We start from the raw sequence: 27,103 nt of genomic DNA, 5'->3' as shown, positions 1-27,103 counted from the left end.
TAAACAAAATGTGGTATATACATGCAATGGAATGCTATTCAGTCTTAAAATGGAATGAAATTTGAAGTATTCCACAACATGGATGGACCTTGAAGATATTATGCTCAGTGAATTATCCAGAAATAGAAGGACAAACATTGTATGATTCCATTTAAATGAGGTACCTAGAATAGGCAAATTCATTGAGACAGAAAGTAGAATAGAGGTTACCGGAGTCTGGGAGGAGGCTAGAAGGGGGAGCCATTTTTTAAATGGATACAGAGTTTTTGTTGGGGATGATGAAAAAGTTTTGGGTATAGATAGTGATGATGGTTATATAGGATTGTGAATATGTTTAATGCCACTGAATTGGACATTTAGAGTGGTTAAAATGATAAATATTATGAATGGTTAAAATGATAAATATTATATATATCTTACCACAATAAAAAAAGTTTTTCAGGGCTTCCCTGGTGGCACAGTGGTTGGGAGTCCGCCTGCCGATGCAGGGGACACGGGTTCGTGCCCCGGCCTGGGAGGATCCCACATGCCGCGGAGCGGCTGGGCCCGTGAGCCATGGCCGCTGAGCCTGCGCGTCCGGAGCCTGTGCTCCGCAACGAGATAGGCCGCAACAGTGAGAGGCCCGCGTACCGCAAAAAAAAAAAAGTTTTTCAATTAAAAAAAAGGTAGAATTCAAATTCTAGAAAATAGTATCAGAAGATGAGAAGAGTGCTAATAAGTTATTTAAGTGTACTTTGTTCCTTGTTTTGGAGAGTGATAAAGATGATTAATTTGACATTTTAAAAATGTATAGCTAGGGCTTCCCTGGTGGCGCAGTGGTTGAGAGTCCGCCTGCTGATGCAGGGGACATGGGTTCGTGCCCCGGTCCGGGAAGATCCCACATGTCGCAGAGCAGCTAGGCCCGTGAGCCATGGCCACTGAGCCTGCGTGTCCAGAGCCTGTGCTCCGCAACAAGAGAGGCCACAACAGTGAGAGGCCCGCGTACCGCAAATAAATAAATAAAATGTATAGCTAAATATGTATGTTAAATTTAAGAGAAATACTAAAAGGTTAAAGATTCTGTCATTGCTTCCAAACTAATTGGGGGGTGATATTTTTAAAAAACTTTACTAACACACTTAAAAGTAGGAAAAGAGAAAAAAAGTCAAAGAATAACAGTTCACAGAAAAGACAAAATAAGGGACTTCCCTGGTGGTCCAGTGCGATCCCAGGGAACTAGATCCTGCATGCCACAACTAAAGATCCTGCATGCTGCAACAAAGATCCCACATGCGGCAACGAAGATCCCATGTGCTGCAGCTAAGACCCAGAACAGCCAAATAAATAAATATTTTTTTAAAAAAGACAGAATAAGGGCTTCCCTGGTGGCACAGTGGTTAAGAGTCCGCCTGCCAATGCAGGGGACACGGGTTCGAGCCCCGGTCTGGAAAGATCCCACATGCCGTGGAGCAACTAAGCCCATGCGCCACAGCTACTGAGCCTGCACTCTAGAGCCCCCGAGCCACAACTACTGAGCCTGCGAGCCACAACTACTGAAGCCTGCGCACCTAGAGCCTGTGTTCCGCAACAAGAGAAGCCACTGTGATGAGAACCATCCACAACAAAGAGTAGCCCCTGCTCACCGCAACTAGAGAAAGTCCGCATGCAGCAACAAAGACCCAGTGCAGCCAAAAATAAATAAATTAATTAATTAAAAAAATAAAAAGACAAAATAAGATGGCAGAAATTAATCAAATATATAAAAAACTTACTAAAATACAGAGAATGTAAGATTGGGTAAAAAACCAAATCCAGCTGTGCAGCACTCACAAGAGAAGTATCTTTTTTTTTTTTAATTAATTAATTAATTTATTTTTGGCTGTGTTGGGTCTTCGTTGCTGCACATGGGCCTCCTCTAGTTGCGGCGAGAGGGGGCCACTCTTCGTTGCGGTGTGCGGGCTTCTCATTTCAGTGGCTTCTCTTGTGGAGCATGGGCTGTAGGCACGCGGGCTTCAGTAGTTGTGGCATGCGGGTTCAGTAGTGGTTCATGGGCTCTAGAGCGCAGGCTCAGTAGTTGTGGCACACGGGCTTGGCTGCTCCGCGGCATGTGGGATCTTCCCAGACCGGGGCTTGAACCCGTGTCCCCTGCATTGACAGGCAGATTCTTAACCACTGCACCACCAGGGAAGCCCAAGAAGTATCTTTTAAAAATTACCCAAAAAGATTGAAATTAAAAGCATAGAAAAAGATATGCCAGGCAAATACTAATAAAAAAAAAAAAAGCTGGTATTGCAGTATTACAATACTAATATCAGACCAAAGTCCTGGACTTTTAAAAAGATGGTAGAAATTTGACTTTCAGTATCACTAGTATGGCTGGTTACAAACATAAATCCTGATACTTTCTGCCTGGTGTTATTCATCTGTTTTTTTCTTTTCTTTCTAAATCAACTACCACAGACATTTATGGAGCAGTATCTACTATGTGTTAGGTAATGCAATGGAGACAAAGATGAGTGCAGCCTAATTGATTACTGTATAGAATCTAATAGAGGAAATACATCCAGTAACTTTAAAACAAGGCAGCAAAATTGTGAGTACCATTAGAGAGTTATAAGTGAGATATGATGGGAATGGGCTGTGGTGGGAGGAATCAGGAAAAGATTTCATGCAAAACATGGTATTTGACATGGATAGAATTTTAAGAGATGGAGGTAGGAAAAAGAGATTTCAGGTTGAAGAGAAACAGTAAAGCTTTGAGCAAGCGCATTTTCTGCTTTTTCTTTACAGCCATCTTATCTAAAAGAATTTCCCTGGTTATGCTAAGATTGTCTATTAACTCTTTAGATAGTGATTCTGATCTCCATACTGATCAGCTACATGATCAACTGATCATCTGATTACCTCCATACTAATCAAACATTTCTAATTATTTTTATTTTTAATTAAATATGAATTTTATTGGTATGAATTATCTAAAGGCAGTAGTGTAAATACAATTATGTCTTTTTATATTCAGTATTGTAAGACTTTGCCCTATCAGTTTGTTGTATAAAATTCCTATTTTATAAATTCTTATGTATATTCTATTCATCTATACAATGAGGCTCAGCTAGATTCTTCAATGAATAAATTACTCCCTAGCTTAAAAGAAGGTATTTTTTAAAAGCTACACTAAGGATATAATTTCACTAGTATTAGTTCCTTTACAGCCTAGACCATGACCTAGACGCCAGCATTTTTCCCCTGGGGGTTGTGTAGCACACTTTAGGACTAATTCTTTACTGGGTAGCTTCATAAATTTAGGCTAGAATGTTATCATTTGCTAGACTTCATTTGCTAGAAATGTGGCCTGCTCCATTTACCTGTAACAGCTCATTTGCTTTATTTTTCATTTTCCTTAACACAACAGCACTGCAAACTGCGTAATTAGGTTAACACTTTCGTTGCTTTTTAAAAATCTTTCTTCTAATTCTTTGCCTCATACTCTCTCATAGTATCTTAGATTTGTATGCTAGTTTTCCATGGGGGAAGAAGGGTATGTAATTCACTTTTTCATACAGTGTTGTTAATATTGACAGAAGGAGGCTAATTTTATCCTAAGTGATAATATACTCTATGTTGAAGACAGGTTAAACACTTCCCTCTGAACTTGGTCAGGGAAAAGGAAAACGGATTAGATGGCTCCTGAAATTTTTTCCTGTTCAATTCAGAGATTCAGAATTTTTTCCACCTTTAAATGCTAAACAAATGAAAAGTGACATTTGGGATTACCACTATCCCTCTGTTGCTTGCCATCTTCAGTTTAATGTCTGCTTCTCTACAAAGATTAACATATTTTCCACTCATGATTTACTTGTCAGGGACTTTAGGAGTTTTCTGGAACCAGAAGTCTGCCTTTGGTAGTGATGATTACTGGATAATTGCCTATGCTTTGGTGGATTTTCCATTTTTAGATTACATCAGGCTCTACAGACTTTATTTCTTTGGCAGAAGAACCCAAAGGCAATGGAGTATATTTTTTCCCCTTCCCCAGCCCAGCTTAAACAATGACTCACTTGGGCCCTAGGGCTTTACTTCATACTCTCATTCAGGGGCCGCTTTCTACCCTTGTTTTTCTTATTTGCCTTTAGTGTCTGTCTGGAACCTTTTATATCCTTTGGCACATGGATTTTCCTCTAACGTTATTGTCAGAGAGGTATACACCACCCCCCCCAAACTGGAACAGACAATCCAGTTATGTTCCCATAAGCCATGTTGTTCTTAAGACAGCTGATATAGGTCAGAGAGAATACAAAAAGAATATCTTTAAGGAAACATAAATTTCAAGTGGGGTAGAGGGAGAAGTATTCTCCAAAAAGATATGAGTGCCAGTGTCATCCAGCTAAAGACAAAGATTTCCCACTATATGAGATGCTCTAATGACTGATTAAAACTTCCTCAGCATGTGTGTGTGTTTGTGTGTGTGTGTAGGAGGTGGGAAGCACTCAGAGGAATTGGACTCCAAGAGCTTTCAAAGAGATATAGTTATGTGAAGAGAATTCCTCATAGAAGGACTTGGTCTAATCTATAGTTCAGAGTTTTTTTGGAGAAAAAAAGATTTTTCTCCTTTTGGGCAGTTGTTCTATATATTCTTGACTTTTCATTCTAATTCCAGCCTTCTGTAACTCTCCATCTAATGATAATTCCTTGATTTTTCTCTTTGCAGTTTTAACAGTGTATGTCAGGGAACTCACATTCTTTTTCGGGAATTCAGCTTCATCCAAGCCACCCCTCACAATAGGGCATCATTCTTACGGGCCTTCTGGAGATGCTTCCGAACTGTAGGCAAAAATGGCGGTAAGTCTTCCCAAATTCTTTTCTTGCCTTCCTTTATTCCCTCCAAACTTCTTTCTTTTGCTCAGTATAAATACTGTTTTAGTGCATACTCTTCAAGGCTCTAGGAACACCTTTTAAGGAGCTATCTGTCTTGTGTCAGAGATACTGCCATCAATATTATTATCACCATCACCATCACCGTCACTGAAGCACTTATTAAGATCCAAGTGTAGCTCTGAGATCTATGTGCAGTAATTCATTTAGTCTTCCCAACGTCTCTCTGTGGTAGATAATATAATTCCCATTTTATAACAAATGAAACTTAGGATCAATTTGCATATTGTTGGTTCAGCATCTTATGATTATAACCCAAGGAAAATATTAAAAAATACACTGATCAAAAATGTGTTTACTGAGACTTTATTTTGGTGATATGAAGGGTGAAAGACCCTTACTGAGAGCTTCTTTTAAAAAAATGGCACTCAGTTCTTACATTCAGAATATTAAAATAGATTAAATTGCTCCAAAATGTTCAGATATAGAGTCTCTACATCAAAACCTTTGTTCACGTCTGTTTTCAAAGGCCTGTTCTTATTCCCATCTTCATATTATGTTTTTCCAAATAAGTATCGAATATCTTTGACAGTTTCTATAGTAAACCTAACTTAAAGTAGAGGAAGGCCTAAACTATTTCCTCATTCATTCAACAAATATATCTGGTAGACTTACCATGTACCTGGTGCTGGGGTTATAGTAAGAAAATAGGTATGCTCCCTGCTTTCATTGAGTTTGCAGGATCCCCTACCCTGCTCTAACTGATGCTACTGCTACTTTATATATAGCTACTGAAACTTTTTTGCTAAAACTCCTTCTACCTAGTTTCTGATTAGATCATTTCACTATCCTAAGAAATAGGTATGGTAGATATTATTGTGCCCATTTTATTTAATTTTATTTATTTATTTATTTTAAGAAGATGTTGGGGGTAGGAGTTTATTAATTAATTTATTTATTTTTGCTGTGTTGGGTCTTCGTTTCTGTGTGAGGGCTTTCTCTAGTTGTGGCAAGCGGGGGCCACTCTTCATCGCGGTGCGCAGGCCTCTCACTGTCGCAGCCTCTCTTGTTGTGGAGCACAGGCTCCAGACGCGCAGGCTCAGTAGTTGTGGCTCACGGGCCTAGTTGCTCCGCAGCATGTGGGATCCTCCCAGACCAGGGCTCGAACCCGTGTCCCCTGCATTAGCAGGCAGATTCTCAACCACTGCGCCACCAGGGAAGCCCTGTGCCCATTTTATAAATAACAAAATTGTGTAACTTGCAGAAGGATTGCACAGTAGCAAATTTGGAAATAGAACCCAGATTTACTAATATGCTCTTTCTACTATTGACACGTAACTCTAGAGATCATCCATCTCAATTACACTATTGTGCAAGTGTATTGAGAATAGCATCATCTTCTTTACAAAATATATGACTAGTAGTCGAAAATCAGTGTGAACTCAATTTTAAGTGAACTAGCTCAGAAAAACTATCTTGTTGGTCTCCACATAAACAAAACTGGGAGCTGTGAGTGTATAGATGAATTTTGTACTATTTCATCAGAACCTGTCTTTCCTAATCCTTTCTCTGTCCCTTAACCAGTCAGCAAATATATATTAAATACTCATTATATCAAAGAATGGTGCATATAGCTAGAGCTGGTTTCTGTAAAATAGCACATGGAGGTAACTATGGAAAATAATCTTCAGATATCCTTAATTCTTTTCATGACTTACAAGTGGGGCCTCTTCAGTACTATATTTATTATCACAAGGGATCCATATAGTGGTGGACTCTAAGCAGATGTGGTTTTCTTTATCTTTCTTACAGCAGCTGCCAATGATTCATCCAGCTGCTGAGAGGAAGCAGCTCCAAGTTCTCCCTATTTCTCCTGTGCCACCAGTAGGACCTAGATTTTATGCTGGATATTTATTGTCATGCTTCTTAATCAGACAGTCTCTGATTTCTTAAATACCAAATGCAACATTTGCGCCTAGGTGATCCTAAGATCTTTGGTTAAATAGTTTTAATATATTCTCAGTTTCCTCCAGGAAACTTCAGAACATCTTTCAGTCCCAGAATGTGTCAGTCTCCAATTTTAATCCAGAATGAGCAAAAACACTCAGAGGCAAGATTCCAAAGGAAAGTATTTATTAAGTCCCATTTTTTCAATTAGAATGCCAAGTACCAGACACCTACTCAGTGGAGCTGCTATTATATTGTTCTCCTGCAGATAACTTCCTTAGAACATCATGTACATATTGTAGCATTATCAAGAGGAAACTGACTCTTCTGGGAGGAGGCAAAAGATGAGCTGGGTTCCAGCGTAACATATCTAAAAGTGAAGCCACCTGTAGAAAACTAAGGACCTTGATCCCTTCTGGCAAGAAATCTTTTATCCCAGTTTTTAGCAAGTACAGAGATACGATGTCATTCCTGCATGACTGAGTATTGAATGATGCTAATTTCCCTGTGTCTGAATTTCAAATAACCTCATGAAAACTGTAGTGAGTCTCTTGCTATCTAGACAACTTTAGACTCTTGGAAGCAAAAAGATCTACTCAAATGTAATAAGCCTTTAAAATTCAACTTCTCACTTTGGTATTTTTTTCAATACAGAAATATTAATCTAAATTTTCCAAGTTGGCAAAGATTGAAATTCCCTTGAAGTAAATCTCTACTTCTATTTAGGGATATTGGCTCAAAAGAGCTTTTGTCCACAGTTTATTTTCAGTTTATGAGAATTTAGTTTTGAGCTTTGTGCTTTTACCAGTGAATATATATATTTCATTTAATAAAATAATGATACTAAGGGAATTGTCCTCCTGCTATAAACATCTAGAAAATCAGGCAAAGTATCTGAAACAACTGTTTCAGACATTGGACCAACAGTCAGTGTGGAACTATGGTCCCTGAGAGGCAGTTACCAAGTGACAGTACAGGGAGATCATCAAAGAGCTTGGTGGTCTTACTGAGTTGAAGAGGCAGAGGCTGGGGTTTAGGGAGGCCAAGGTGGCCAGTATTTGCAAGGCCAAGTACCAGAGAGAAGGGCATTGCTCACTTAGCTCCAGAGAGCTGCAAGGAGGTATTTGAGTCTTTGACTACAAACTCTGCACATGTGTGGGTTGGAAAAAGAACCACTAGAAAACAGTAGGCCAGACAATTCCTGGAGTACTCACAAGGCTAGTTTCTTCTATTTTGAGAGAAACCTCAAAATACACTGGGCATTGGATAGAGTCCTCAGTAGCTTAAGCATTAAACTGATCTGCAAGTAACTGCATATACCAGAACAAAATTCAATACTCCTTAAAGGAATTCAACAAAATCCAGCACTCAACAACATAAAATTCACAAAGTCTGGCATCCAACTAAAAATTACAGGAAGCAGGAAGATATGACCCATAACCAGGAGAAAAATAAATCAATAGAAACACAGACTCAGAAAAGACAGAGTTGGGGGAATTAGCTAGCAAGGACCTTTAGACAGTTATTTTAAGTCATATAGATATGCTCAAGTATGTAAAGGAAAATGTGAATATGATTAGGAGATAAGTGGAAGATATTAGAAAGATCTAAATGGAATTTCTAGACATAAAATACAGCATCAGAAATGAAAATAATGATAATAATAGTTAATATTTATTAAGTGCTTCCTGTGTAGATTATCTCATTTTTCTAATCCTGTGTATTAGGTAGATACTTTTATTATCTCCTTTGCACAGAAAATAAAACTGAGATTTTGAAAGTTAAATAACTGGTCTAGGTCACACACCTATAAGTGTGTGACCAATGAATGACAAAGAAGCCAGAGAGCTGACTTGAGACAGTATTATGTTTTTAGTGTGTAATGTGTTCTCCATCAGAGAGTGTATGAAATGCTGGAAATACAGATAAGTAAATGACAATGCTTGCCCTCAAAGAGCTCACATTCTGGGAGAAGAAACAGAGTAGCCTAGAAGTAGTTTCCTTAGAGTATAAGTGATTAGTAAAGCCTGTATGAGTCAGTAATAGCACAAGGAAAGAAATAGTTCTTCCTGCAGAAGTTGGGGAAGGCTCTAAAGAATTAAAGAGAATTAGGATGGATCTTGGAGTAGTAGAAAGCTGTTAAGCAAAGAAGGAGTACATTCTGAAAAGAAAAAACAAGATTTTTGAAAGTATGATGACATGAAACATCATGGTTCCTTTGGAAAATGGTAAGAAGAACAATGTGGCAACAGAAAATGATGCTGAATGCTTATTGTGCCAGCCACTGAGCAAAATGCTATAACATCATTCATTTCATTCACACAACAAACCTGAGTTGGTGTGATTATTATCCTGTTTTATACATAAAGAAACTGAGAGAGAAGTTAAGTGACTTGCACAGGCTATATAGTTTATAAGTAGCACAGCTCATATTCAAACTTGTCTTCACAAAGGCCACTTTTTTTTTTTTTTTTTTTCTGTACGCAGGCCTCTCACTGTTGTGGCCTCTCCTGTTGCGGAGTACAGGCTCCGGACGCGCAGGCTCAGCGGCCACGGCTCACGGGCCCAGCCGCTCCGCGGCATGTGGGATATTCCTGGACCGGGGCACAAACCCGTGTCCCCTGCATCGGCAGGTGGACTCTCAACCACTGCGCCACCAAGGAAGCCCTCCTTTGTAATTTTTTAAACAAACAAACAAAAATCCTTCAGTGTGATCTCTTCACTCCTGAGGTCTCCTCTAGCAGCTGGTTCTCTCCACTTGTTCCCACCAGTGCTTCACCTCTCATCACTTTCCCCGGAAACCTGACGTGGCCAGGTTAAATAAATAAACAATTTCTTCAACCTCAAGTTCCTGTTTCCTAGCTCCCATTTTACTTATTTCTTCTCTATTCCTAATTTTCTCTTATTTTTTCATTTTTACTTCTTTCTTCAGAATCTTTTCTCCAGGGAGAACATTGACAATTGATGTCCCCTCAAATCTGTCCCCTCTCTACCTGCAATAACTTTAATCTTTCCCTCTATTTAATTTTTTTTTTTTTTTTTTTTTTGGCTGTGTTGCATCTTCATTGCTGCACACGGGCTTTCTCTAGATGCCGTGAGCGGGGGCTACTCTTTTGTTGTGGTGCGTGGGCTTCTCATTGTGGTGGCTTCTCTTGTTGTGAAGCACGGGCTCTAGGCACGTGGACTTCAGTAGTTGTGGCTCTCAGCCTCAGTAGTTGTGTCTCGCGGGCTCTAGAGCGCAGGCTCAGTAGTTGTGGCTCATGGGCTTAGTTGCTCCGTGGCATGTGGGATCTTCCCGGACCAGGGCTCAAACCAATGTCCCCTTCATTGGCAGGTGGATTCTTAACCACTGCGCCACGAGGGAAGTCCCCCCTCTATTTAATTTTTCCTTTTTTCTATTTTGGTTATTTGGAGGTGTCACACATGTCACACAAGCATTCCTGGAATGCTTTTGTCACAACCTCCTCTCCCACCCAACCCTCCTCACCCTCCATACATAATACCCTTAGGCTGCTGACCTCTCTTTATCCTTTTAGGTCTTAGTTTAAAGGTCAGCTCCTTAAAGGGGGCTTCCCTATGACCCTTTCTCATCTGAATTAAATCCTTTCATTACTCTTTTCAAAGCATCCTGTAATTTTCAGTCATCATTTATTACAGTTTCTGACTAAATATTTTTGGGATGACTCTTTACTTAATGTCCATCTCCCTTATTAAATTGTAACCTTTATGAGGGCAAGAACCTTGTTTTGCCAATAACTATTCCTAGCACCCAACATCTGTAAATGATTTGTTATTTAATATGAAGGCTCACCATTTCCCAATCACTACAAGAGGATAGATTTTTTTTTTTTTTTTTTTTTTGCGGTACGCGGGCCTCTCACTGTTGTGGCCTCTCCCGTGGTGGGAGCACAGGCTCCGGATGCGCAGGCTCAGCGACCATGGCTCACGGGCCTAGCCGCTCCGCGGCATGTGGGATCTTCCCAGACCGGGGCACGAACCCGTGTCCCCTGCATCGGCAGGGGGACGCTCAACCACTGCGCCACCAGGGAAACCCAAGAGGATAGAGTATTGAATGGGTTATATTATCGTTTCTTCTATTGGGTGTAGGGTTGGTTTTGAAAATCTGTTTTACACTAACTTTTCAATATTGTGTAGGAGCCTTGTTTTAAAATAATAGTAGCCACCACTTATTGACCACCTACTATATGCAAGGCACTAAACTTCATGTTCTAAGTGCCCCACTAAAAACTGACCCATTCAAAGCTGTACTATTTTAAATGACACCTAATTAAAACAATATTCAATACACACTGGTGATTCTAAACAAGGATTAGAAAGATTTAGATTCATGATCTGTATGCAAACTTAATTTTTTTAAATATTTTATTTATTTATTTATTTGGCTTCGTTGGGTCTTAGTTGCAGCATGTGGGATCTTCGTTGCGGCATGCGGGGTCCTTTGTTGAGGTGCGGGCTCAGTAGTTGTGGCATACAGGCTTAGTTGCCCCATGGCATGTGGGATCTTAGTTCCCCAACCAGGGATCAAACCCACGTCCCCTGTGTTGGAAGGCGGACTCTTAACCACTGGACCACCAGGGAAGTCCCGCAAACTTTCAGCATTGGTGAGGATCTGATTAGTAGTACTTCCTTTCCTTCTTTTGTATTCCAGTCCAGCCTTTATGCTATGAAAGAGATCACAAACTAGTGGTCAGCTGACTGCACGTGCCTTGGCCTGCAGATATGTTTTCTTGGTTTGCGGTGTTAAAAATACATATTTTTAATTTGATGCCAACGTTTAACATAAAAATCTCAATTCAATTTCACTTAAAAATGGAAAGTCCTCCCAATACCATGACGACACTCTAACAAGAAGACAGTTTGCCAAGGCGGAGGTGCAGCTGCTCTCTTTAGACAGGGTATGTAGACTCAGATTTACCGCCAGGACGGAGGTACAGCTGCTCTCTTTAGACAGGGCACGTAGACTCAGATTTACCACCATCCCCAGCTGCCTTGCTTCACCTGCTTACGTTTTCTGCCTGGCTTCTATAGGCATTTGAGTTTGCTATCATTGCTAGAACTTCTTGGTCCATTTATAACCACTTGAAAGGTAAGGTTACACTCATAATTCAGAACAAGGAGTCAGGTTCTTATTCCTCAACTAGATGCTCTTTCTCTCTTCTCCTTGTTATCATGATGTCTCAAAATTTTTTATAATTAGAAGTGACCTTAAAGTCCTCTCATCTTGAAACTAAATCTAGGGTTTTTTTTAATATTCTCTTTTTTACAGTAAAATATACATTACATAAAATTTGCTATTCTAACCACTTTTTAAATTGAGAAATCTTTTTTTGGTACCACCAAAATATAAATAACATAAAATTTACCATTTTAAGTGTACAGTTCAGTGGTATTAACTATACGAACATTGTTTTAAAACCATTACCAGTATCTATGTCCCTTTTTTCATCTTCCCACATTGAAGCATTTTACCCATTAAAAAAATAACTCCCGAGACTTCCGGGAAGATGGCGGAAGAGTAAGACGCGGAGATCACCTTCCTCCCCACAGATACACCAGAAATACATCTACGCGTGGAACAACTCCTACGGAGCACCTACTGAACGCTGGCAGAAGACCTCAGACCTCCCAAAAGGCAAGGAACCCCCCACGTACCTGGTTAGGGCGAAAGAAAAAAATAAAGAGAGACAAAAGGATAGGGACGGGTCCTGCACCAGCGGGAGGGAGCTGTGAAGGAGGAAAAGTGTCCACACACTAGGAAGCCCCTTCGCAGGCGGAGACTGCGGGTGGCGGAGTGGGGAAGCTTCGGAGCCGCGGAGGAGAGAAGAGCAACAGGGGTGCGGAGGGCAAAGCGGAGAGATTCCAGCGCAGAGGATCGGGGCCGACCGGCACTCAGCAGCCGAGAGGCTTGTCTGCTCGCCCGCCGGGGCGGGCGGGGCTGGGAGCTGAGGCTCCGGCTTCGGTCGGAGCGCCGGGTGAGGACTGAGGTTGGCGGCGTTAACACAGCCTGCAGGGGGTTAGTGCGCCACGGCTGGCCGGGAGGGAGTACGGGGAAAAGTCTGGACCTGCCGAAGAGGCAAGAGACTTTTTCTTCCCTCTTTGTTTCCTGGTGCGCGAGGAGAGGGGATTAAGAACGCTGCTTAAGGGAGCTCCAGAGACGGGCGGGAGCCGCGGCTAAAAGTGCGGACCCCAGAGACAGACATGAGATGCTAAGGTCGCTGCTGCCGCCACCAAGAAGCCTGTGTGCGAACACAGGTCACTATCCACACCCCCTTCCGGGGAGCCTGTGCAGCCCGCCACTGCCAGGGTCCCGGGATCCAGGGACAACTCCCCCGGGAGAACACACGGCGCGCCTCAGGCTGGTGCAACCTCACGCCGGCCTCTGCCGCCGCAGGCCTGCCCCGCACTCCGTGACCCTCCCTACCCCCGGCCTGAGTGAGCCAGAGCCTCCGAATCAGCGGCTCCTTTAACCCCGTCCTGTCTGAGCAAAGAACAGACGCCCTCCAGCGACCTACACGCACAGGCGGGGCCAAATCCAAAGCTGAGCCCCTGGGAGCTGTGAGAACAAAGAAGAGAAAGAGAAATCTCCCCCAGCAGCCTCAGAAGCAGCGGATTAAAGCTCCACAATCAACTTGATGTACCCTGCATCTGTGGAATACATGAATAGACAACGAATCATCCCAAATTAAGGAGCGGTGTGAATGAAAGGCTCTTGGTGCTGCAGCCAGGAGTTAGTGCTGTGCCTCTGAGGTGGGAGAGCCAACTTCAGGACACTGGTCCACAAGAGGCCTCCCAGCTGCACATAATATCAAACGGCGAAAATCTCCCAGAGATCTCCATCTCAACGTCAGCACCCAGCTTCACTCAATGACCAGCAAGCTACAGTGCTGGACATCCTATGCCAAACAACTAGCAAGACAGGAACACAACCCCACCCATTAGGAGAGAGGCTGCCCAAAATCATAGTAAGTCTACAGACACCCCAAAACACACCACCAGACGTGGACCTGCCCACCAGAAAGACAAGATCCAGCCTCATCCACCAGAACACAGGCACTAGTCCCCTCCACCAGGAAGCCTACACAACCCACTGAACCAACCTTAGCCACTGGGGACAGACACAAAAAACAACAGGAACTACGAACCTTCAGCCTGCAAAAAGGAGACCCCAAACACAGTAAGATAAGCAAAATGAAAAGACAGAAAAACACACAGCAGATAAAGGAGCAAGATAAAAACCCACCACACCTAACAAATGAAGAGGAAATAGGCAGTCTACCTGAAAAAGAATTCAGAATAATGATAGTAAAGATGATCCAAAATCTTGGAAATAGAATAGACAAAATGCAAGAAACAGTTAACAAGGACCTAGAAGAACTAAAGATGAAACAAACAATGATGAACAACACAATAAATGAAATGAAAAATACTCTAGATGGGATCAATAGCAGAATAACTGAGGCAGAAGAACGGATAAGTGACCTGGAAGATAACATAGTGGGAATAACTACTGCGGAGCAGAATAAAGAAAAAAGAATGAAAAGAACTGAGGACGGTCTCGGAGACCTCTGGGACAACATTAAACGCACCAACATTCGAATTATAGGGGTTCCAGAAGAAGAAGAGAAAAAGAAAGGGACTGAGAAAATATTTGAAGAGATTATAGTTGAAAACTTCCCTAATATGGGAAAGGAAATAGTTAATCAAGTCCAGGAAGCACAGAGAGTCCCATACAGGATAAATCCAAGGAGAAATATGCCAAGACACATATTAATCAAACTGTCAAAAATTAAATACAAAAAAAACGTATTAAAAGCAGCAAGGGGAAAACAACAAATAACACACAAGGGAATCCCCATAAGGTTAACAGCTGATCTTTCAGCAGAAACTCTGCAAGCCAGAAGGGAGTGGCAGGACATATTGAAAGTGTTGAAGGAGAAAAACCTGCAACCAAGATTACCCAGCAAGGATCTCATTCAGATTTGATGGAGAAATTAAAACCTTTACAGACAAGCAAAAGCTGAGAGAGTTCAGCACCACCAAACCAGCTCTACAACAACTGCTAAAGGAACTTCTCTAGGCAAGAAACACAAAAGAAGGAAAAGACCTACAATAATGAACCCAAAACAATTAAGAAAATGGGAATGGGAACACACATATCGATAATTACCTTAAATGTAAATGGACTAAATGCTCCCACCAAAAGACACAGATTGGCTGAATGGATACAAAAACAAGACGCATGTATTTGCTGTCTACAAGAGACCCACTTCAGACCTAGAGACACATACAGACTGAAAGTAAGGGGATGGAAAAAGGTATTTCATGCAAATGGAAACCAAAAGAAAGCTGGAGTAGCAATTCTCATATCAGACAAAGTAGACTTTAAAATAAAGACTATTAGAAGAGACAAAGAAGGACACTACATAATGATCAAGGGATCAATCCAAGAAGAAGATATAACAATTGTAAATATTTATGCACCCAACATAGGAGCACCTCAATACATAAGGCAAATACTGACAGCCATAAAAGGGGAAATCGACAGTAACACATTCATAGTAGGGGACTTTAACACCCCACTTTCACCAATGGACAGATCATCCAAAATGAAAATAAATAAGTAAACACAAGCTTTAAATGATACATTAAACAAGATGGACTTAATTGATATTTATAGGACATTCCATCCAAAAACAACAGAATACACGTTTTTCTCAAGTGCTCATGGAACATTCTCCAGGATAGATCATATCTTGGGTCACAAATCAAGCCTTGGTAAATTTAAGAAAATTGAAATTGTATCAAGTATCTTTTCCGACCACAACGCTATGAGACTAGATATCAATTACAGGAAAATATCTGTAAAAAATACAAACACATGGAGGCTAAACAATACACTACTTAATAACAAAGTGATCACTGCAGAAATCAAAGAGGAAATCAAAAAATACCTAGAAACAAATGACAATGGAGACACGACGACTAAAATCTATGGGATGCAGCAAAAGCAGTTCTAAGAGGGAAGTTTATAGCAATACAATCCTACCTTAAGAAACAGGAAACATTTCGAATAAACAACCTAACCTTGCACCTAAAGCAATTAGAGGAAGAAGAACAAAAAAAACCCCAAAGTTAGCAGAAGGAAAGAAATCATAAAAATCAGATCAGAAATAAATGAAAAAGAAATGAAGGAAACGATAGCAAAGATCAATAAAACTAAAAGCTGGTTCTTTGAAAGGATAAACAAAATTGATAAACCATTAGCCAGACTCATCAAGAAAAAAAGGGAGAAGACTCAAATCAATAGAATTAGAAATGAAAAAGGAGAAGTAACAACTGACACTGCAGAAATACAAAAGATCATGAGAGATTACTACAAGGAACTCTATGCCAATAAAATGGACAACCTGGAAGAAATGGACAAATTCTTAGAAAGGCACAACCTGCCAAGACTGAATCAGGAAGAAATAGAAAATATGAACAGACCAATCACAAGCACTGAAATTGAAACTGTGATTAAAAATCTTCCAACAAGCAAAAGCCCAGGACCAGATGGCTTCACAGGCGAATTCTATCAAACATTTAGAGAAGAGCTATCACCTATCCTTCTCAAACTCTTCCAAAATATAGCAGAGGGAGGAACACTCCCCAACTCATTCTACGAGGCCACCATCACCCTGATACCAAAACCAGACAAGGATGTCACAAAGAAAGAAAACTACAGGCCAATATCACTGATGAACATAGATGCAAAAATCCTCAACAAAATACTAGCAAACAGAATCCAGCAGCACATTAAACGGATCATACACCATGATCAAGTGGGGTTTATTCCAGGAATGCAAGGATTCTTCAATATACGCAAATCAATCAACGTGATACACCATATTAACAAATTGAAGGAGAAAAACCATATGATCATCTCAATAGATGCAGAGAAAGCTTTTGACAAAATTCAACACCCATTTATGATAAAAACCCTGCAGAAAGTAGGCATAGAGGGAACTTTCCTCAACATAATAAAGGCCATATATGACAAACCCACAGCCAACATCGTCCTCAATGGTGAAAAACTGAAACCATTTCCACTAAGATCAGGAACAAGACAAGGTTGCCCACTCTCACCACTCTTATTCAACGTAGTTTTGGAAGTTTTAGCCACAGCAATCAGAGAAGAAAAGGAAATAAAAGGAATCCAAATGGGAAAAGAAGAAGTAAAGCTGTCACTCTTTGCAGATGACATGATACTATACATAGAGAATCCTAAAGATGCTACCAGAAAACTACTAGAGCTAATCAATGAATTTGGTAAAGTAGCAGGATACAAAATTAATGCACAGAAATCTCTGGCATTCCTATATACTAAGGATGAAAAATCTGAAAGTGAAATCAAGAAAACACTCCCATTTACCATTGCAACAAAAAGAATAAAATATCTAGGAATAAACCTACCTAAGGAGACAAAAGACCCATATGCAGAAAATTATAAGACACTGATGAAAGAAATTAAAGATGATACAAATAGATGGAGAGATATACCATGTTCTTGGATTGGAAGAATCAACATTGTGAAAATGACTCTACTACCCAAAGCAATCTACAGATTCAATGCAATCCCTATCAAACTACCACTGGCATTTTTCACAGAACTAGAAGAAAACATTTCACAATTTGTATGGAAACACAAAAGACCCCGAAGAGCCAAAGCAATCTTGAGAACGAAAAACGGAGCTGGAGGAATCAGGCTTCCTGACTTCAGACTATACTACAAAGCTACAGTAATCAAGACAGTATGGTACTGGCACAAAAACAGAAATATAGATCAATGGAACAGGATAGAAAGCCCAGAGATAAACCCACGCACATATGGTCACCTTATCTTTGATAAAAGAGGCAGGAATGTACAGAGGAGAAAGGACAGCCTCTTCAATAAGTGGTGCTGGGAAAACTGGACAGCTACATGTAAAAGTATGAGATTAGATCACTCCCTAACACCATACACAAAAATAAGCTCAAAATGGGTTAAAGACCTAAATGTAAGGCCAGAAACTATCAAACTCTTAGAGGAAAACATAGGCAGGACACTCTATGACATAAATCACAGCAAGGTCCTTTTTGACCCACCTCCTAGAGAAATGGAAATAAAAACAAAAGTAAACAAATGGGACCTAATGAAACTTAAAAGCTTTTGCGCAGCAAAGGAAGCAATAAAGAAGACCAAAAGACAACCCTCAGAATGGGAGAAAATATTTGCAAATGAAGCAACTGACAAAGGATTAATCTCCAAAATTTATAAGCAGCTCATGCAGCTTAATAACAAAAAAACAAACAACCCAATCCATAAATGGGCAGAAGACCTAAATAGACATTTCTCCAAAGAAGATATACAGACTGCCAACAAACACATGAAAGAATGCTCAACATCACTAATCATTAGAGAAATGCAAATCAAAACTACAATGAGATATCATCTCACACCAGTCAGAATGGCTATCGTCAAAAAATCTAGAAACAATAAATGCTGGAGAGGGTGTGGAGAAAAGGGAACCCTCTTACACTGTTGGTGGGAATGTAAATTGATACAGCCACTGTGGAGAACAGTATGGAGGTTCCTTAAAAAACTACAAATAGAACTACCATATGACCCAGCAATCCCACTATTGGGCATATGCCCTGAGAAAACCATAATTCAAAAAGAGTCATATACCAAAATGTTCATTGCAGCTCTATTTACAATAGCCCAGAGATGGAAACAACCTAAGTGTTCATCATTGGATGAATGGATAAAGAAGATGTGGCACATATATACAATGGAATATTACTCAGCCGTAAAAAGAAACGAAATTGAGCTATTTGTAATGAGGTGGATAGACCTAGAGTCTGTCCTACAGAGTGAAGTAAGTCAGAAAGAGAGAGACAAATACCGTATGCTAACACATATGGAATTTAAGAAAAAAAAATGTCATGAAAAACCTAGGGGTGAAACAGGAATAAAGACACAGACTTACTAGAAAATGGACTTGAGGCTATGGGGAGGGGGAAGGGTAAACTGTGACAAAGTGAGAGAGAGGCATGGACATATATACACTACCAAACGTAAGGTAGATGGCTAGTGGGAAGCAGCCGCATAGCACAGGGAGATCAGCTCGGTGCTTTGTGACCGCCTGGAGGGGTGGGATAGGGAGGGTGGGAGGGAGGGAGGCGCAAGCGGGAAGAGATATGGGAACATATGTATATATATAACTGATTCATTTTGTTGTGAAGCTGAAACTAACATACCATTGTAAAGCAAGTATACTCCAATAAAGATGTTAAAATGAAAAAAAAAAAAAAAATAACTCCCCATTCCTCCCTCTTCCAGCCGCTGATAACCACTGTTTTACTTTCTGTCTCTATGCGTTTGACTCTTTTAGGTACCACATATAAGTGGAATCATACAATATTTGTCTTTTTGTGTGTGACTTATTCCACTAAGCATGATGTTTTCATAGTTCATCCATGTTGTAGTGTGTATCAGAATTTCATTCCTTTCTATAGTTGAATAATATGCCACTGTGTGTATATCGTATTTAGTTTATCCATTCATCTGTCAATGGACACGTGGGTTGTTTCCACCTTTTGGCTGTTGTGAATAATTCAGCTGTAAGCGTGGGTGTACAACTATCTGTTTGAGTCCCTGTCTTTGATTCTTGGATATGTACTTAGAAGTGAAATTACTGGATTATATGATCATTCTATGTATAACTTTTTAAGGAATTGCCATACTGTTTTCCACAGTGGCTACACCATTTAACATTCTCACCAGCAATGCACAATTTCTCCCAATCCTCACCGACATGTGATATTTCTTGTTGTTTTGATAATAGGCATTCAAATTGGTGTGACGTGGAATCTCATTGTGGTTTTGATTTGCATCTCCCTAATGACTCATGATGTTGAATATCTTTTCATGTGCTTATTGGCCATTTGTATATCTTCTTTGGAGAAATGTCTATTTAAGCCCTTTGCACTGTTTTGAATTGTGTTGTTTATTGTTGTTGTTGTTGAGTTGTAGGAGATCTTTACATAATCTGCATATGAATCCCTTATTAGACATGTGATTTGGAAATATGTTCTCTTATTCTGTAGGTTGTCTACTCACTTTCTTGATAGTATCCTTTGATACACCAAAGTTCTTGGTTTTGATGAAGTCCAATTTATCTATTTTTTCTTTTGTTCCCTGTGCTTCTGGTGTCATATCCATGAAATCATTGCGAAATTCAATGTCAAGAAGCCGTTGGATTGTTTTCTTCTGAGAGTTTTATAGTTTTAGCTCTTAAGTTTAGGTCTTTGATCCATTTTGAGTTAATTTTTAGATAAGGTGTGAGGTAAGGATCCAACTTCTTTCTTTTCTTTTCTTTTTTTTCCCACTGCATGGCATGTGCAGTGGAAGCATGGAGGCCTAGCCACTGGACCATCAGGGAAGTCCCCCAACTTCTTTCATTTGCAGAAGGATATCTAGTTTTCGCAGCACCACTACTGAAAGACTTTCTGAGCAGTCCTTTCCCCAATGAATGGTACCCTTGGCCTCTTCTTGAAAATCAATTGATCTTACTGTGAGGGTTTACTTCTGGGCCCTCTCTTCTGTTCAAGTGGTCTATATGCCTGTCCTTATGCCAGTTCCATACTGTTCTAATTACTGTGGCTTTGTATTGAGTTTCAAAGTTGGGAAGTTTGAGCCCTCCAACTTTATTCTTTTCCAAGATTGTCCTGGCCATTTGGGCCCCCTTGCAATTCCATATGAATTTGAGGATCAGCTCTCTATTTCTGTGGCAAAAAACCTGTTGGAATTCTGGTAGGAATTGTGTTGTATCTGTAGATTGCTTTGGGTAGTATTGACATCTTAACAATGATAAGTCTTCCTATCCATGAACATGGGAAGTCTTTCCATTTATTTAGGTCTTCTTTAATTTCATTCAGCAGTGTTTTATAGTTTTCAGTGTGCAAGCCTTTCACCTCCTTGGTTAGATTTATCCCTAAGTATTTTATTCTTTTCATGCTATTGTAAATGGAACTGTTTTTCTTAGTTTCCTTTTTACATTTTTCATTGCTAGTTTATAGAAATATAATTGGTTTTTGTATGTTGGTTTTGTATCCTGCATCTTTGCAAAATTCATGTATTAGCTGTAATAGTTTGTGTATTTGTGTATGTGTATAATCTTTATGGTTTTCTGCATAGAAGATCATGTCATCTTTAAATAGAGATAATTTTATCTTTTCCATTACAATTTGGATAACTTTTATATCTTTTTCTTGCCTAATTGCTTTGGTTAGAACTTCCTGTGCTATGTTGAGAAGTAGCAAAAGCAGGTATCCTTGTCTTGTTCCTGATTTGAGGGGAAAGTTTTCTAGTATTTGGTTTTAAGATAAAAGTATGTCAGGAAAATTGTGATTCACATGGACAAGTAGCTGCAAATACTAATAGATTTATTTTTAACATCTTGACATCTGGTCAAAAAAAGTTTTTTAGTTATACTGATCCACATATTCAAAAAAGTAGTGGTAGGGAATTCCCTGTCAGTCCAGTGGTTAGAACTTGGTGATCTCACTGCCAGGGCCTCGGGTTTGATCCCTGGTCTGGGAACTAAGATCCTACAAGCCACAGAGTGAGGCCAAAAAAAAAAAAAGTAGTGATAGTAAATTTTTGTGCCAAAGCTGAGTTACTTTCCTAATTGATGTGTGATCACTTTGGAGAAATCAATGAACAGTTTTCTCAGCTAGTTTAAAAACTGCATTGTTTGGAGAAAAATAAATGTATCTTATAATATCTCATATGAGTTGTTCAATAGTGTTATTTCTTTAAAGATCAGGTACCTCAGGGGCTGCTATGGATTGAATTGTGTCCCCCCCACATTCATATATTGAAGCCCTAACCCCCAACGTGACTGCGTTTGGAGGTAGGGCCTATAAGGATGTAATTAAGATTCAGTGAGGTGATTAGGGTAGGGCTCTTCTCCAATAGGATTAGTGTGCTTATAAGAAGAGATATCAGGGACTTCCCTGGTGGTTAACAATCCTCCTGCCAACGCAGGGGACATGGGTTTGAACCCTGGTCCAGGAAGATCCCACATGCCACGGAGCAGGTAAGCCCGTGCACCACAACTACTGAGCCCACATACCATAACTACTGAAGCCCACATGCCACAACTACTGAAGCCCGCATACCTAGAGCCTGTGCTCTGCAACAAGAGAAGCCACCGCAATGAGAAGCCCGTGCAGTGCAACGAAGAGTAGCCCCCGCTTGCTGCAACTAGAGAAAGCCCACGCACAGCAACAAAGACGCAGCGCAGCCGAAAATAAATAAATTAATTAAAAAAAAAAAAAGAAGAGACATCAGAGCGCCTTCCCCCTCTGTTCGCCGTGTAAGGACACAGTGAGAAGGCAGCCTTTGACAACAAAGGAAAGACTCCTCACCAGACACTGAGCCTGCTGGCTCTTCCATCTTGGGCCAGATTTTTGCTCATAATTTTCACGCAGAAAAATTAATTTTATTTTGCATTTTGAATCCAAATCCTGTTTTGATTCATCACTAATATTTTATCTGAGGTGGTAAGTATGGCAGTGTTATAAGCCTAAATTGAGCTATTCAGTTTATTTAAATATCAGTAAGATTTCCAAGTTGATAAACTTACATTTAATGAATGTACTTAAGGTAGAAATAATAGTAATTTCTTATTTTATTTGACTACTGTTTTGACAACTGCCTTATATCAGTCAGAAAACTTTAGTGTAAAAGAATAAATTCTGGCATCACTACTGATAGGTCTGCAAATGACTCTGAAAGGTCTACAATTTAAAAGCCTCATCCTAATAAAATTAACAGTATGTATCAATTTGTATAACATTATCCAATAGTGTTTTGAAAAATGCTTACATAATTTTAACTGCTAGTGTTTATCTACACAACATCTAATGACATTTTAAGGCCTGTGTTTTCTGTGATCCACTATTCCATCAATTTTTTCTGCCATTGCTTTTCCAGTCCCAGTACAAAAACGATTACATTTTTACCACTTTGTTAGTATCTTAACACTTAAATACTTCTATTTTGTAATTATCAAGTTATTTTATAGAGTAATAAATCTACTCTGTTTTGTTCCATAACCACATCGTATAGGAACAAGTATAAGGAGGGGTTGATAACATCTGTACTCTCATCCAGTAGAATTTAAAGATTTTATGTAATCACAGCCTTTATGCCAATATAGTCCTGGATTAAAAAGAAAAGAAAAAGACTAGAGCAGATAAAAAGCTTCCTAGTCAGTGACACATTTACAAGTTCAAATACATATATTTGTGAGCAGGAGAAGCTCCACGACGAGTTAACCTGAGAGCACAAGTTGGTAGTGTCTATATATTCAAATTTACTATGTAACCTATTTAGTGTGCATGTTGTTTTTCTTATAAATTTTAAACAAAGATATATTTTTAATAAGAAAACTGTTAATATTAAACATTTGTAGAAACTTACCAATGCCTCTGAAAAACTCAAGCCTTCTGGTTTGAAAACTACTGATGTTTCTCTACCCATTCCCCATCACACAGGTATAAATTTGAAGCCTGAGGTCTCCCAGAGAGTCTTCTGACTCTCACCAAGTGCTCTTGCTATTAGCATCAAGTGCTCTTGCCCTGACGCTTAATGCACATCAATATATTTTATGTCATTCAGCTTCTGAGATCAATGTACAGTTTTCTAGCCCAGAATGTGATCAGATTAGTTAAGGTTTAAGAATGTATTGCAATTTTGTGTGATTTTCTATCTTCTTTGATTGCCTTAACAGATGGAGGAAAGTTTAAGTTCCACTCTACCTGTCTTCAAGAGAAAACATTATGTTATTCCATCTTTTATTTAAAATTAAAAAATCATGATTCTTATTACTGAGGGAAGTATAGTACTTGCTTTACTGCATATTTCATGCTTTGAAGGACATAACAAGCAGAATTTGGAAGTTCTTTGAAAATACAACCAAGGGTTTTTCAAAAATTAGGCTAAAGTGAGACTTTACCATGAGATGTTATTAAACCCATTCTCTAAAGCAGATGTACCCCAAAACAGAATGGTACCTCTTAGGCTTCTGAAATCTCTTGCTCTCATGATTCAGTTAAAAACAAAAGTAAAAGACTAAATTAAAGTATATACACTGTGAGTCAAAATAAAGCCACCTTAGGTTAAAAATGTCAGTTTAATAAACCATACTCAAATTTGGTAGTTTTGGTGGGTTTTAAGCTGGGAGTGTATAAAAGCAAGTATAAGTAGTGTTGAAATTTTAATCTTTTCTAGTTTTATTTTGCTTGGCATAACCTGCTCTTCATTCCCACCGCTGCCACTGGACCCTAATTTAGAACCCTAACTAACCACATCGGAGAGGTTGTCAAAAAGACAGATTCCTTGATCCCATCTCCAACCAAGTGAATCAGAGTCAGCAGGGGAGGGACCTGGGAATGAATGAATTTATTTATTTTAACATCTTTATTGGAGTATAATTGCTTTACAGTGTTGTGTTATTTTCTGCTGTATAACAAAGTGAATCAGCTATATGCATACGTATATCCCCATATCCCCTACCTCTTGCATCTCCCTCCCACCCTCCTTATCCCACCCATCTAGGTGGTCGCAAAGCACTGAGCTGATCTCCCTGTACCATGCAGCTGCTTCCCACTAGCTATCTATTTTACATTTGGTAGTGTATATATGTCAGTGCTACTCTCTTACTTCCTCCCAGCTTACCCTTCCCTCTCCCGTGTCCTCAAGTCCATTCTCTACGTCTGTGTCTTTATTCCTGTCCTGCCCCTAGGTTCTTCAGAACCATTTTTTAAAAAATTCCATATATATGTGTTAGCATACGGTATTTGTTTTTCTCTTTCTGACTTACTTCACTCTGTATGACAGACTCTAGGTCCATCCACCTCACTGCAAATAACTCAATTTCCTTTCTTTTTATGGCTGAGTAATATTCCATTGTATATATGTGCCACATCTTCTTTATCCATTCATCTGTTGATGGACACTTAGGTTGCTTCCATGTCCTGGCTATTGTAAATAGAGCTGCAATGAACATTTTGGTACATAACTCTTTTCCAATTATGGTTTTCTCAGGGTATATGCCCAGCAGTGGGTTTGCTGGGTCATATGGTAGTTCTATTTTTAGTTTTTTAAGGAACCTCCATACTGTTCTCCATAGTGGCTGTATCAATTTACATTCCCCACTAACAGTGCAAGAGGGTTCCCTTTTCTCCACACCCTCTCCAGCATTTATTGTTTGTAGATTTTTTGATGATGGCCATTCTGACTGGTGTGACGTGATACCTCATTGTAGTTTTGATTTGCATTTCTCTAGTGAGTGATGATGTTGATCTTTTCATGTGTTTGTTGGCAATCTGTATATCTTCTTTAGAGAAATGTCTATTTAGGTCTTCTGCCCATTTTTTGATTGGATTTTTGTTTTTTTGATATTGAGCTGCATAAGCTGCTTGTATATTTTGGAGATTCATCCTTTGTCAGTTGCTTCATTGGCAAATATTTTCTCCCATTCTGAGGGTTGTCTTTTCGTCTTGTTTATAGTTTCCTTTGCTGTGCAAAAGCTTTTACGTTTCATTAGGTCCCATTTGTTTATTTTTGTTTTTACTCTAGGCGGTGAGTCAGAAAGGATCTTGCTGTAATTTATGTCATACAGTGTTCTGCCTATGTTTTCCTCTAAGAGTTTTATAGTGTCTGGCCTTACATTTAGGTCTTTAATCCGTTTTGAGTTTATTTTTGTGTATGGTATTAGGAAGTGTTCTAATTACATTCTTTTACATGTAGCTGTCCAGTTTTCCCAGCACCACTTATTGAAGAGGCTGTCTTTTCTCCATGGTATACTCTTGCCTCCTTTATCAATGGAGGTTTATCTCTGAGCTTTCTATCCTGTTCCATTGATCTATATTTCTGTTTTTGTGCCAGTACCATACTGTCTTGATTATTGTAGCTTTATAGTATAGTCTGAAGTCCAGGAGCCTGATTCCTCCAGCTCTATTTTTCTTTCTCAACATTGTTTTGCTATTCAGGGTCTTTTGTGTTTCCATACAAATTGTGCAATTTTTTGTTCTAGTTCTGTGAAAAAAAATGCCATTGGTAGTTTGATAGGGATTGCATTGAATCTGTAGATTGCTTTGGGTAGTATAGTTATTTTCACAGTATTGATTCTTCCAATCCAAGAACATAGTATATCTCTCCATCTGTTTGTATCATCTTTAATTTCTTTCATCAGTGTCTTATAGTTTTCTGCATACAGGTCTTTTGACTCCTTTGGTAAGTTTATTCCTAGGTATTTTATTCTTTTTGTTGCAATGGTAAATGGGAGTGTTTCCTTAATTTCTCTTTCAGATTTTTCATCATTAATGTATAGGAATGCCAGAGATTTCTGTGCATTAATTTTATATCCTGCTACTCTACCAAGTTCATTGATTAGCTCTAGTAGTTTTCTGGTAGCATCTTTAGGATTCTCTAAGTATAGTATCATGTCATCTGCAAACAGTGACAGTTTTACTTCTTCTTTTCCAATTTGGATTCCTTTTATTTCTTTTTCTTCTCTGATTGCTGTGGCTAAAACTTCCAAAACTATGTTGAATAATAGTGGTGAGAGTGGGCATCCTTTTCTTGTTCCTGATCTTAGTGGAAATGGTTTCAGTTTATCACCATTGAGAATGATGTTGGCTGTGGGTTTGTCATATATGGCCTTTATTATGTTGAGGTAGGTTCCCTCTATGCCTATTTCCTGGAGAGTTTTTATCATAAATGGGTGTTGAATTTTGTCAAAAGCTTTCTCTGCATCTATTGAGATGATCATATGGTTTTTCTCCTTCAATTTGTTAATATGGTGTATCACATTGATTGATTTGTGTACATTGAAGAATCCTTGATTTCCTGGGATAAACCCCACTTGATCATGGTGTATGATCCTTTCAATGTGCTGTTGGATTCTGTTTGCTGGTATTTTGTTGAGGATTTTTGCATCTATGTTCATCAGAGATATTGGCCTATTGTTTTCTCTTTTCTGTGACATCTTTGTCTGGTTTCAGTATCACGGTGATGGTGGCCTCATAAAATGCGTTTGGGAGTGTTCCTCCCTCTGCTATATTTTGGAAGAGTTTGAGAAGGATAGGTGATAGTTCTTCTCTAAATGTTTGATAGAATTCGCCTGTGAAGCCATCTGGTCCTGGGCTTTGTTTGTTGGAAGATTTTTAATCACAGTTTCAATTTCAGTGC

At 39.4% G+C, this 27,103-nt stretch overlaps 1 protein-coding gene across 4 annotated transcripts in view; it reads left to right on the top strand.

Moving 5' to 3' along the window:
- Positions 1-27,103, top strand: part of CSTPP1 (centriolar satellite-associated tubulin polyglutamylase complex regulator 1) — a 191,027-nt gene that overhangs the window by 74,620 nt on the left and 89,304 nt on the right. For 3 of the 4 annotated variants that reach the window (XM_089914160.1, XM_022592077.3, XM_089914163.1), the window contains exon 3: positions 4,688-4,818. The exons of the other annotated variant lie outside the window; for it this stretch is intronic. In XM_089914160.1, the coding sequence (XP_089770286.1) occupies positions 4,688-4,818 (131 nt within the window). The remainder of the gene's footprint in view (positions 1-4,687; positions 4,819-27,103) is intronic. 4 annotated transcript variants of the gene reach the window in all.

The sequence above is a fragment of the Delphinapterus leucas genome, chromosome 7 (genome assembly GCF_059928025.1).
Source record: "Delphinapterus leucas isolate spDelLeu-1000000601 "Yukka" chromosome 7, BTC_Dleu_Yukka2, whole genome shotgun sequence".
NCBI classification, from domain to species: Eukaryota; Metazoa; Chordata; class Mammalia; order Artiodactyla; family Monodontidae; genus Delphinapterus; species Delphinapterus leucas.
The sequence above is the reverse complement of the archived record's forward strand: the minus strand, read 5'-3'. Positions and strand labels throughout refer to the sequence as shown.